The sequence below is a fragment of the Diuraphis noxia genome, unplaced genomic scaffold (assembly GCF_037042655.1).
Source record: "Diuraphis noxia isolate RWA-SAM2 unplaced genomic scaffold, SU_Dnox_SAM2 contig0005, whole genome shotgun sequence".
NCBI classification, from domain to species: domain Eukaryota; kingdom Metazoa; phylum Arthropoda; class Insecta; order Hemiptera; family Aphididae; genus Diuraphis; species Diuraphis noxia.
In genome coordinates this window covers 20,819,818-20,833,064 of record NW_028301715.1, presented here as the reverse complement: position 1 = coordinate 20,833,064, position 13,247 = coordinate 20,819,818, and the positions used below count along the sequence as shown (strand labels likewise).

The following is a 13,247-nucleotide window of genomic DNA, read 5'->3' as shown; positions in this document are numbered from 1 at the left end:
GCAATTATTCCGAAAATATGTATAAACAAATACATTACAAATCGCTTCATACTATATTTAATTCTGACGGTTTGAAAACTAAAACATTCAGAAATTATGATTTTAGTTTACATTTTACACATCATCAGATTTATCGTGTTTGATATTTTAATTTGGAATTATGGTTAATATTCATATTATGTTTGGGATATATTTAACTTTCAATTAGGGGTGTTATCCAGGTAATTTGTTATTGTACTAAAGTGTTTTGTGATATTACCGGAGCCGGACTTTATAATGGAGATCAAAACATATAATTACAAATTTATATAATATATATATTTTGTTACAATAGCAGTAGGGCCCCCTCAAATGTGCTCGTTGTGTATTTAAAACCTTAAACATTAAGTAATATAAATTTAGTAGAATTGTACACTTTGTTTTCAACAATATCTTCTTAGTACTTTAACTATAATGTACTGGACCAAACTAAGAATAATAAAAAATTCAATCTTTAACTGGCCAAATTTCCCTTCGAATAGAAGGGAAAGATAATTTATGAACAGACTATGAATCGGCCACACCGGTCTAACACATGGATACTTTATGGACAAAGGAGATAAACCACAATGCACTTCTTGTGGAACCGAACTCTCAGTAAGCCATGTAATTACCGAATGCTTCCAATACGCAGATGAACAAGGAAATTTTGAAATACCCAACACACTAGTTGCAGCCCTTGGACCCGACGCAACTACCACCACACAAATTCTTAAGTTAAACAAATCTATAATAAAATTTAAATCTAAATAAAATTATAGTACTCTCTGCACTTTCCGTTATACCTGACGTTGATTTAGACTTGACTAAATAAATAATAATTTTTTGTATAATAGATGTCTGGAATACCAGGGTTTGCGTCTACTATTAGGTCGGTCAATAAATAGAAATAATGAACTTAGTTGTATCCGCTAATGTACATTGTAAAAGTGACTTATTAGATAGATGAATAATTTTATAAAATACACATTTATAACACACAGACATCTCATGGAAAAATGACCCTCCCATATGTGAAATGTGTAAAGAGGACTTCACAGTCAAACATATATCATCACCGAATGCCAAAAATACAATGAAACGAGGAAAAAACACCACATATCACAACAAATCTGAGAAGCACTTGGACCGAACCCCCAATCAATCATGAACATCCTACAATTTATAAAAGAAATTCAGCTATATAACCTAATTTAAGCCATACCATTACATAAGTTAATCACTTTTGTAAACTAATTTAAGTTAATGTCAAACTAATGGCCATAGAAGCCAATGTTTTTTAGATCAATAAAAAAAAAAAAATTATAATTTTTCATTTGATAAATATTCAACATATATATTGAATTTAATTTTAAACTCAATATTTTTGAATCATTTATACTATTTGTAAAACTTTTAAATAACCAAAGCACTATAACTGCAGTAGTGTGAATGCCTATAGTTTGTATTTAAGGTATTAACAAAACAAAAACCAAAATAATTTAAACACAATAAATATTTAAAAAAATATAGGTGCTTTCTTACTTAATTATATATTTTAAAATAATTTTTTCAATTAATATTTTAATTTTTTCTAAAAATTGTTATAATAATTTTAAATATTAAAAACAATAAAAATAAAATAGTAAAAATATGCCTTATCAAAATTTAACTTGCCATCTCAATAGTTTACATATTTAATATTCTAATACAAGTATGTCATGACTATTTAAAACAGAGTTAATTGAAAATCTAAATTTTCAAGACAACAATTTGAATCTCTACAATATACAATATCATACTCATAAATATAAAAATATAATTAGGTATTAAATGTATCTTAATAAACTAAAAATATAATTTAATTATTATATAGAATGTTAATTATCAATAATCATATTTTTCTGCAGTTTTTGTATATTATATTGATGATTAAATTTCAAGATAATATTAAAAAATATTAAAACATATAATACAATTATTGTAAGAAATTATAAAAATCAACAATAACCTTGATTACCTTCGAAATAAATGTGCTTTGGCTTCTGCTGTTAATTTTCTAATCCGCCCTCTACTACTAACAGATACTCTTATATTAACACTATTTTCTTCATTGTCTTCTTCATTTTCATCATCATTATTATCACTACTGCAGATCTGATCACTATGTTCGGTATAATTCCTTTTTTTTTTGGTCCTTGCTTGACTATTATGACGGGAAGGTATTTTTTTGGAAAACTTTGGTGTAGGTTTCCAGTCATCAGCACCTTCTTCACTACTTACACCCGATACATCTAACATTTTGGCATAATCCCAACGTTTTTTCTTTCTCAAATTTCTTGTTCCTCTCTGATCAGTTTCCTCAGTATTTATAAATCTTGATCGAGTAGCTCTAGCTCTAGTAGGTTGATCTTCCTCATTATCTTCTTCATCATGAAATCTTGTAGGTTGTCTTCTAGTAATAGGTGGTACTTCAAATCTTTCTGCACATACTGGGAGTCTCCTACTATGAGATGGTTTGGTAGGCATAACTTCATCATCACTTTCATTATCAAGATCTTTTGGAAGTCGTTTAACTAATCGTTTTGGACGCTGAGGTTGAAAAGGAGTATAGTCATCATCATCATCACTTTCATCATTATGCTCTTGTATACGGTAAGTAGATTTACGAATTCTTGATGAATGACGCCTAAGTGGTGTTTCATCATCACTTTGAACTTCTTCTTTAATATCATAACTAGTTGATGGCATATCCATAGACTTTTTTATTTTGACACGATTAGATTCACTTCTATCATCTAAAATCAATTCTTTTATAAATAAAACATTCAATTATTTATTTATAAAAAACTTACTATGTGCATAACTAGTTGAAGGTTGGTTAGGATCAAATTTTATTTCTTCTTCTGATGATGATTGATCTGTAGTTTCCTCTTTAATTGCAATTCTTTTTAATTTACGTGGTCTTTTTGTCCTTAAATTAAAATCAGCATCACTTTCATCTTCAGTTGGGCTATTGTCTATGTCTCTTTGTCTTTTTAAGCGACATCTTCTTTGTGGACGTGAACTTAATTGACTTACTATAGCTATATAGAAAACATATATAATGATTAAAAACGTATTTGTTTTATAATAAATAATAATTTACTTACATGTGGGACGCCTGGATGATTGTCTTTCCCAATTTTTAAGTATTTGAGTAATATGCTCTTCTGACATAGTTATCATTTCTTGAGTAATTTGTTCCAACTTAAACATAAATAAATGTTTATTAGTTATAAATCAGAAATATATCTAGGTTTGATTTTAAAATAAAATTATTCTTCTTCTCTTCAGATTACCGGTCCATTAAGGACTATTGCTACCTCAAACAGGTCTCCATGGTACTTTCATGTTAAATTATTTTTATGTGATTAAATTACATTTTTTTTCATTAAGCGACAGTCAATAGAGTTAAAACCCTGAATAACTTTCGTTAATACAGAAGCACTAATGTTATATAACTCAATATAAGTATTCAATTTAAAATCTAAAGATTTTTAAAACATAATATTAGTGGCATTGACCTAATATAATATCACATATGAGGTCAATGTTTGTTGAGTTTACGCCTGCCCCACCAGTAAGTTGGGTAATACAAGGATCCCCTTTTAGTCAATGAATCACCAAATTTAATTTAACTTTTTTAAATGCAATGTCATAATTAATTATTATATAATAAATTAATTATTATTATTAATAAAACATACCTTTTCATCAGGATATGATTGAAAATAGGTTTGTGCATTATTAAATACACGTCTAACATCTTCACAAAAATCTAATGGTGTTTTGTAATTATCTCCATGTAAATCTTCTCGAATGGTTATTAAGTTCATTGGGGTACCGACAACTCGTTCATAATCTGGATATTTACTATAATCAACTGGCTCTCTAAAAAGTCAAGTTATTTTTAATGAATATTCAAAACTAATATGCTACTCTACAATAATAGAAATTCACTACTTATTATGTACAATTAGAAACAAGATAATGCATGTTGCAAGTACACGTAAATTAAGTGAAACTAATTTATCTAAATTAACATTTGCAATTTAAATTAATTAATCGCCTATTATTATTATACATAGATTAAATAAAGGTGAATTTAAGATTATCAGACTTATATGAGCAACTATGATGGTATGATTCATAACCCTATCAATCTAAAAGTTATAATTCCAGATAAATGTTAAGAAAGATCATTATTTTATTCTAATAATTCACTGGTATGCTGATAATGAAGCAATTGACTGACATAGCAACACAATGTGATTTTTTTTCAATGTATTTTTCAACACTGAAAAAGGTGGTGCAAACAAAAATTGGGGCAGATCATTAGTTTTTAAGTTATAGCCATTTGAAGTTTTTTATTTTTAATGTTTTGGTTGAATAGCTTAGATTTTTGGCACCTTGTCAAAGGCCAAATCAATTATTTGGTCAGATAATTTAAAATCCCTTGAATTGTTATGAAAAACTACCTCAAGTAAGCTACTGGGTATACACAAATAATTGTAAGAATGGTAAATTAAGTGCAAAAATTATTTTGTTTTTATGAGTTTGAACACTTTAATATGGGTTATCTCTATGTCACATTGGCCATTGGCATACAATAAAATAGCATAATGTGATGCTCCTAGTAATTCACAAATTTTAAATTGTAAAGGAGTTTAATTTCAAGATTGTATAAATTTGTAATAGAAATTCTTTAGAGACTGAACTTGAATTGATACCATAAGTGTAAAATAAATTATCAATTTAATAGGTGTTAATAAACTACAACATAGTAGTAAACTATGGTACTACTACATAAGCTAAATAATTTTTCTATGAAATCAAATTAATCGTTTGACAAATACAAAATACTAATAGTTTTACACTTTTACCTGAAAGGAGTACTGTTTTTTGACAACCACATAAGTTTTAAAAAATTTTTACATTCCAATTTCCAGTTAAATGGCTGATTAGATTCTCGTCGACTTCTTTCTCTTAATGACCTAGGTCTTAATTTACGTGATCGATCAATTTGTACATTCTTTTTTTTTTCTTCTTCGTTATTTTTATAATTTTGTAGTAATTGGCGACACAGAGAAGGAACTTCAATTGGAGAAGGAGATCTGTAAAAATTTAAGTTACAGTAAAATTTAAAAATAAAAATACAGTTGACTCTTTAGCCTCAATACTAATAATACTTAAAATATCATGAGGAACAAAAAAATAGGGCACAATGAAAATTTAGAAACATTTTATTTTAATCTATGTTTTGAATACTAATAGTTTAATATATTGAGAGCAAAGTATTATGAATACAAATATCTATTAAGCATACTTAATAATTTTCAATAATATTTCAGTGATAATTTGAGCACTTCTCACAATATCACTACCTTCTTCATTGAATTTTTCAGCATTACTTGCTACATATCTCGCATCAAACTGTACAGCTGCCAGACGTCTGTAAAAACGATTTTCTAATCTTGCCTAAAATTTAACATTAAATAATTTAATTTATTATTATTATTATAGTTTATAATATTTATAAATTATTCTACTTTTATGATTGATAGATCTATAGGATATTCCACAATATATGCATAAGATGGATACTCTTGTATGTCGACTGGTGCAAGAAATGGTTCTGCAAGTGACATTCCCATAAGATCATGTAATCCTCTCAATATTCGGTCACAAATTAAATCTCGAGACCCACTAGGCCATTCTTTATTACCAGACTCTGGTCGGTATAATATGTCTTTAATTTCTTTTGTAGTCACCGGTAATGACATACCATTAAGTGGTTCTCCTTTATTTATAATTATTATAGTTAACAAATATAAATTAAGAAAAAAATAGATTAATATAAACTAAACAAATCATACTTTTAGGGTTTATAGGCTCCATATCCCAAGGACTTAAATTTTCTTTTTCTCCGTTATCCCAAAGAACTTGATAGCACAAAAATGGTGACCGGGAAGTATTTTGTTCAACTATTTTGCCACACCACCAAGCATTATCTATCATACTACGGAATCGTTGACCTTAAATAAATTAAAATAATTAATATCTTTAACTATGCAATTTAAATATTTGAAATAAATTGATAAACCTTCTTTCCAATTTCTAGCTAATCCAGCTTCATATGTTTGTCGTAAAACTAAAAAGTCAATTACATCTTGCATATCATGGTACTTTAGGTCAAAACTGAAAGAAGTGTGATCACCATTTTCTTTCAATACAGCTAAACGCAATCCACATAAACGAGGTGGTCTTATCTCATATTTTATTCCAATTACTTTTACCATTTGAGGTTCCTTATCATTAGTTAATAAAATAACATAAAGTATAATTCTGATAATTCTGTATATATTCTAAAAATGTTTAAAATGTCTTACGTTTAGTTTTAATTCTCCCCATGGAGCAGATTGTGTTGTTTTTAATTTGTAAACTTTTTTAGCTTCTACTGCTTCTAAATATAAATTATAACCTTGTTCAAAAAACATTAAAATATCACCCATTTGAGGACAATAAGGAGATTTTTTTGGTAAAACTTCTGAAAACCACTCAGAAGGTCTATATATTTCTGGAACATCCTAATAATAAACATAATATAATGCATAAAATTATGAATTTTTTTTTAACTTTTAACACTTACCTTTTGTACTTTTCGAGGAGGCACAGTTTTTGGTCCTTCATGAGGAGATGATGGAGGTGACGGAGATGAAGGCGGAGTAGTAGGTCTCTTAACACGGCGTCTCCGATGTTGAGTACGTTTAGGAGGTTCAAGATTAGTGCCACTATCAGCCACCCAATCAGAATATTCTGAACTAGTACCAGAATCACTATCTGACAATGAATCAACTTTTCCATCTGAACCAATACCATCTGTATAATCAGCATCTTCAGATTCAGATTCTTCAGGATTAGATGATGATCTATTTTCCTAAAATAAAATTTGAATGTTTTGGCTGCCTGAACACAATAGTGAAAAATATATAACTTTTTAACAAACCTGTGGATCATTTTCTACATTAGTTGCTCTAGTACTATATGAATGTTTAGCTTGAGGCTTTTTTTTTGGCTTAACAGATAAAACTTGTGGTTTTTCGTCAACTACAAGTGGTTTATCACTTTCTAAAGTAAACTCTTCTTCTTCCATAACTCCTAACATTTTTCTAAAAAAAATGTATTATCATTAATACATATTTATTAACAATATGTAATATACTGTTAGGTTTATAAAGACTGTAATAATACAATAATCATGCTTGTATAAAGTAGACCTTTAAAACTTTTATAAAAACATACATTCGGTTTTGAATTTGATCCATTATTGATGGCTTTAATGGCTTACAAATAATTCTTGGTCTATTTTCAAATGAAAACGAACTACTATTTTGCTCTACTGATGGATGTAAACTAATAACTCCTAAAAATATAATGATTTTAATAAAGTCAATGTTAATATATTATATATTATATTAATTAACATGTTGTACATACTTGACTGATTAGGTGAATTGTTAGATAAATGTTCAACAGTGTTCATATTAGCAGTTCCTCGAATTCCAATAACCTCAGTTCGACCTAAAAATAAATAAATTTTGAGCAAAACAAGGAATGCATTGGTCTTACATTAGTAATATATTGTTTATTCTATTTATAAAGGTAAAATTTGATAAAAGTTACTAACCAAGTTCATTAATTATTACATCTGCCACTAATTGTAAAAGACCTTCATTTTCTTTTCCTGGAACTAGTTTTTGAATTTCTGGAGGATAAGGTGAACCATCGGAGTCAACCAAAAATGGAGGAGGCATTAAATGTGGTTCCATGTTAGTTTGCTCATCTAATACAGAATGGTCTGCTGCCCGTAATAATGGTCGATAATCAGTATGAAAAAATACTTCATATGGAACCTAAAATATATTTATTGTTTAATATTACTTAAAATGATAATAACTATTGAATAAGATAAATAATATACTTTTCTGTGGGGCGAAGGTATTCCTAGTCCATAAGTTAATAAGTGGCCTTGTGAATCAGTCACTGAAAACATTGTCCCATCTGGTGACCATTTAGCATCATATAATGCAGCAAAACCCTGACCTTCGATGGAATTTTGAAAGGATACCAATACTTCTCCGGTTATAATATTCCATACAAATATCTTGCCATCATGACCAGCACTCAGCAAAATCTTAAGTATTATAAATTTAAAATAAATATATTAACTTAAATATGTTATAGTACATAGGAGCCTGTACAAACCTTAGAATGAAATGGATGTGATTCTAAAACATAAACTTCTTTTTTATGTCCAGTCATCACTTGTAAGAGTTCAGTAGTAAATGAATCCCAAACTTTTATAGTCATGTCTGTACATGCAGTAATAATCCAACGATCACTTTGATCCCAACATAAGTATGTAACAGATGGTTTAATTTGCTTAAGTTCTTCATCAGATTTTTTTTCCACAAGACTAAAAATTATTTTATAGTTTATTTTAGTTGTTTTCATTTAAATCATGTATTAAATATCAATATATAATTTGCTTTAACTAACTTTCTTTTTAACTTTGTTGTCATATGCAATGTTTTATACTTCCATTCTTGATTTTTATACGCCCAAATTAAGGCTGTTCCATCTTTGGAGCCAGAACTAAATCGTAAACCACTATGAGCCCATTGTATAGAGTCAACAGTGTCAGAATGAGCTTCAACCTCCATTAAGCGCACTGGAGCTGATGCATCTGGTGAAGGGGGTGTCATTTTGTATACTCTAACATTATGATCAGCACTACCTGTAGCAAACATTACACCACCAGCTGAAAAAGCACCACAAAGTATTTTGGCACTACCAGGTCGCATGCGCTCGTTATAAACAGTTAAATTAGATCTGTAAGATAAAAATAAATGTTTAATATTATATCAAACAAATACATATATAAATATTTTACAATTAAAGTTTCAAAGATAAATTAATTTAACAACTCACTCAAAAATTGTATTTCCATTATTAGATCGAAATGGCCAAAACACAACTGAACCATCAGTACTAGTAGAAGCTATATAACCAAGTCCATTAAATGTTTGAGGGCAAAAATTTACAGTTACAATCATACTAGCGTGTGCCACTATATGAGCAATCTAAATAAAATAATCAAATTTATGTTCTTAGACTTTAATTTGTTTTAACCTTACTATTAAAACTTACTGGTCTAGCAGTTTGAAGGCACCAGACTCTCAATACTTTATCCATACTTCCTGCTGCAATTAATGTGGCTTGAGTATTGATTGCTATATCTGTTATTTCAGCACTAGCCCCTCTTAATGTTGATAAAAGTCTTCCTGTATTAGCCTCCCACAATTTAACTAAATAATCATCAGCTCCCTGAAATTAAAAAAAAAAAAATTTAAATAATATAAAATTGTGTTAATGTGTAACTTACAGTGGCTATATATCTTCCAGTTGTATCAAAACAGACACAGTAAACAGCAGTTAAATGGCCAAGAACTCTTCCATGAAACTCTAGATTAGAAAATTTAGATACAGGAAGTAAATATCTTTTGTCGATTGAACCAGACGTTTCACGACCAAATAACACTTTAACTGAAAAATATTATTGAAATGAATAAATGGGAAAGATGAGATATTAATAAATAATTACCAATGTTTTGACCTCTAATATGTAGAGAAGGCAATGGCAAAGCATTATGTTGACGTGTAATACAATCAGCTAGTGATAGGTATTTACGTTTTTCTAAAACACAAAAAAGTATTTTAAAAACTTATTCAAATAACATAATTTATGAAAAATGTACTTTGTGTATTAACAAGTGAAAAGCTCCCTTTTCCGAGTAATGAGAAAACCACAGGAACTGAAGATTTTTCATAGTTGCTTAATAATCTGATGCGTTTACAAATGTCTAATAAATGATCAGATTTAATATGATTATATTTTCTTTCCTAAAAAAAATAGCATAACAAATACTTTTACTTTCTAATTATAAAATGTTTGTTATAAAAAAACCTATATGACTGTGATTGGTGTTCATACAACTGTTTGATATACATTTAATACCAAATGGGATCTAATTGGGATGAATATGGACATACATATTTCATAAGCAATCATATTCATAAAACTTATTAATTGTATTAAACAGAGTTTAACAAAAATATCTGACAAAAAATTGATTATAGTTAAATATAATATGATTAAAATCGTGAAAATTATTTTGGGACATTCGTTCTATGCACATAACCAAATAATTTGTATTCAGCAAATTATTTTTGACGTTTTCGCACCGTTGCGCGTCGGCATCGGCATATTCAGCATTATAATTTATCTTTACTCACATTTTGTTTATTATATTCTGATTGCTGATTATGTTGCTCGATCATTACCAGAAATTCAAAACAACAATCGTGTAACAAAATAAAAGATAATTGGTAAATAACTAAAATTTGTAAACAACTATTTAATACAATTTATTATATACAGTGTGTTCACCGATTTAGGAAACACTGAATTTCTCGGCCGGATTTGTTTGGAATAAATAGATTTTTTTTTACAAGATGGTGGTATATGAATACACATTTTTAAATACATTTCAAAAATTATTGAGAATTTGGTCTGTGAATGCGCGGTAAAAACTTTTTTTTTTAAATAGCAACAACACATTCGGATAAGCCCATTTTTTAAAAGTAATTTTCATGCATTAACTTATGGCTCTAAGATCAATATTGACTGAATAAGAGCCATGTCAATTTTATTAAATAATACATTTTTATACATTTATAAAATCATTTATAATTAATTCTTATTGGTTACTTTTTAAATATTTGTACGTATTTTTTTTTTAGAAATGCTATAAACAAGACTAACGTCATAATATGGATACAACATTATTTACTAAAAATGGACTAGTTACAACTGGTACAAGTGAACAATAGTTATTTTATAATTGCACAATAAATTAAATAAATTATTCAAAGTTTGCTCTCTATTTACAGCACGGAGCTCCTGCTCATAATGTTCATATTATTAGAGATCATTTAAATCGGGTATATGAGGGAAAATAGTTTGGCACTTATCGTCCCATTAAATTGCCAGCAAGATCTTTAGATATTACTCCACTTGATATTTTTTTATTTTAAAACAATAGTCTACACAGATCCACCAGTAAATCTAGCAGATTTAAAAAATAAAATTGTGGTTGCATTTAATAACCTTACCGAAAACCAAATAATGTCAGCAACCAATAGAGGATGTCTACAGTGTTTTCAATTATGCTTCGACAATCACAAAGCAAACTTTGAACAATTTATCTAATTTATTGTGTAAATATAAAATAACTATTGTTCACTTGTACCAGTTGTAACTAATCCATTTTTAGTAAATAATTTTGTATCCATATTATGTAAGTCTTGTTTATACCATTTGTAAAAAAAAAATCCCACAAATATTCAAAAAGTAACCAATAAGAATTATAATGTTTAAAAGTAATTTTAAAAATGTATTATTTAATAAAATTGACATGGCTCTTATTCAGTCAATATTCAACTTAGAGCCATAGTTGATACATGCAAATTACTTTTTAAAAAATGGGCTTATCCAAATTTGGTGTTAAAATCGGTGTTGTTATTAAAAAAAAAAGTTTTAACTTTGCATTCGCAGACCACATTCTCAAAAAATTTTGAAATGAATCGAAAAATGTGTATTCATATACCAACAGCTTGTAAAAAAAATCTATTTATTCCAAACAAATCCGGCAGAGAAATTCAGTGTTCCCTAAATCGGTGAACACACTGTATATATTATATAATATATAATATTGGTTATATTTTTTTTGGATTGTGCACTACTTAATGAAAAATCCACAAGCCGCCACTGTATATAGTGTGTATAATGTCTGCCTGTGTATAATGAAAAATTAAATGATTATATAAACTATATTGAATGAAATTCATGAATTTTTAAAAACATTTACAATACTTATTAAAAGTATTTCTATTTTAAGAACCTTATAAACTTTAATTATTAAGTTTTTTTTTGCAACACTGCTGGTGAAGCACATTTTTTCCTATAAAATTGTTATTGTAAGGTTTTTTATATTGTATGAAAAATTACAAAATAATATAGAAATATATTATACCAATTCATCAAATGTCTGCTGGTTTTCTTCTCCTAAAAAATCAATACGTGTTGGTAGGATCTAAAAATAAAATATTGTTTTACTAAAAATAAAATTTAATTATAGGTAATTGTACAAAAATATATCTTACATTTGATTCATTCAAATCCGATTTAAGTGCCTATGAATAATAAAAAAAAAAAACAAATCAAATTAATAGATTTAATTACCAAAAAAAGAGAGTTAATGTTAAACCTTTAATGCTATAAATTAAATGATGTTTAAATTATGAGTGTTTTACATACATAGCAATCTAATTGTTAGTAGATTAAAAAATTAAAAATACTCATGTAAATATCTTACTTCAAAAGCATTTTTAAATTGACTATCCTTCAGAAACTTGGCAATCAAAAAGAATAATTCTACAATCAAAAAAATTGTTGTAGTTATGACATACAAAATAAGAGTAAAAATAAGAAATATACCTATTTGTAATTCACAAAGAATTATTTAGAAAATCATTTATTATTACTTACCAGATTTAATACTGTCGTTTTCGCCTTGCATTATTTCAAATGTTTTATCCAAATCCATGATTTTGAATCATTTATAATTAAGTTTTATTAAAACCATTATCACAATATATTATGTCAATAGTTGTTGATGATCAAAAACACCAAATACATCAAGTTAAAGTAAAAATACTCCAGGAAGTACCATCAAAATGTATGCATTGGTCAATGGATCATGACGATTTGAAATTCTAAAGTGTCGATTAAAAAACTGCAATAGATAGTCAGTGGACAATAAGCATCAAAACCAAAAATTTAAGTACAAAACCGAACACTCATCTATAAATTAGTAATTACTATATTATGATTAATTAATAATTATGGTTAATGATAAACATTGTACTACATAAACAAACATGCATATCACAAGTAATAGTATCAATCACGAACTAAGATATTATTATTTATTATATCCATAGAGTAAGAATTATATATCTAAGGTATATCAGCTTAGTCCGTGGTATCAATATCTTCGGTAGTT

The 13,247-nt window shown here is 27.6% G+C and overlaps 1 protein-coding gene across 1 annotated transcript; it reads right to left on the bottom strand.

Annotated features, from left to right (window-relative positions):
• Positions 1-1,978: 1,978 nt before the first annotated feature.
• On the bottom strand, positions 1,979-13,130 carry LOC107162055 (bromodomain and WD repeat-containing protein). Its single transcript, XM_015508760.2, has 27 exons — positions 12,731-13,130; positions 12,558-12,616; positions 12,346-12,375; positions 12,216-12,275; positions 9,879-10,023; positions 9,725-9,817; positions 9,506-9,666; positions 9,271-9,447; positions 9,052-9,203; positions 8,620-8,952; positions 8,326-8,536; positions 8,042-8,254; positions 7,748-7,973; positions 7,558-7,641; positions 7,363-7,483; positions 7,067-7,229; positions 6,710-6,997; positions 6,450-6,647; positions 6,164-6,368; positions 5,937-6,095; positions 5,610-5,860; positions 5,387-5,538; positions 4,944-5,174; positions 3,768-3,951; positions 3,171-3,267; positions 2,874-3,104; positions 1,979-2,816 (listed from the first exon to the last, which is right to left on the bottom strand). The coding sequence occupies exons 1-27, from the start codon at positions 12,786-12,788 to the stop codon at positions 2,035-2,037; spliced, it is 5,064 nt and encodes a 1,687-aa protein (XP_015364246.2). The 5' UTR covers positions 12,789-13,130; the 3' UTR covers positions 1,979-2,034.
• Between the last annotated feature and the right edge of the window lie 117 nt (positions 13,131-13,247).

Excerpts from the sequence above, each read along its gene's own strand:
- LOC107162055 (XM_015508760.2), bottom strand. The coding sequence starts at position 12,788 with ATGGATTTGGATAAAACATTTGAAATAATGCAAGGCGAAAACGACAGT. Across the intron at positions 7,974-8,041 it reads TACCTTCGCCCCACAGAAAA|GTTCCATATGAAGTATTTTT; the intron begins GTATATTATTTA and ends AATATATTTTAG. Across the intron at positions 6,998-7,066 it reads ATGTAGAAAATGATCCACAG|GAAAATAGATCATCATCTAA; the intron begins GTTTGTTAAAAA and ends ATTTTATTTTAG.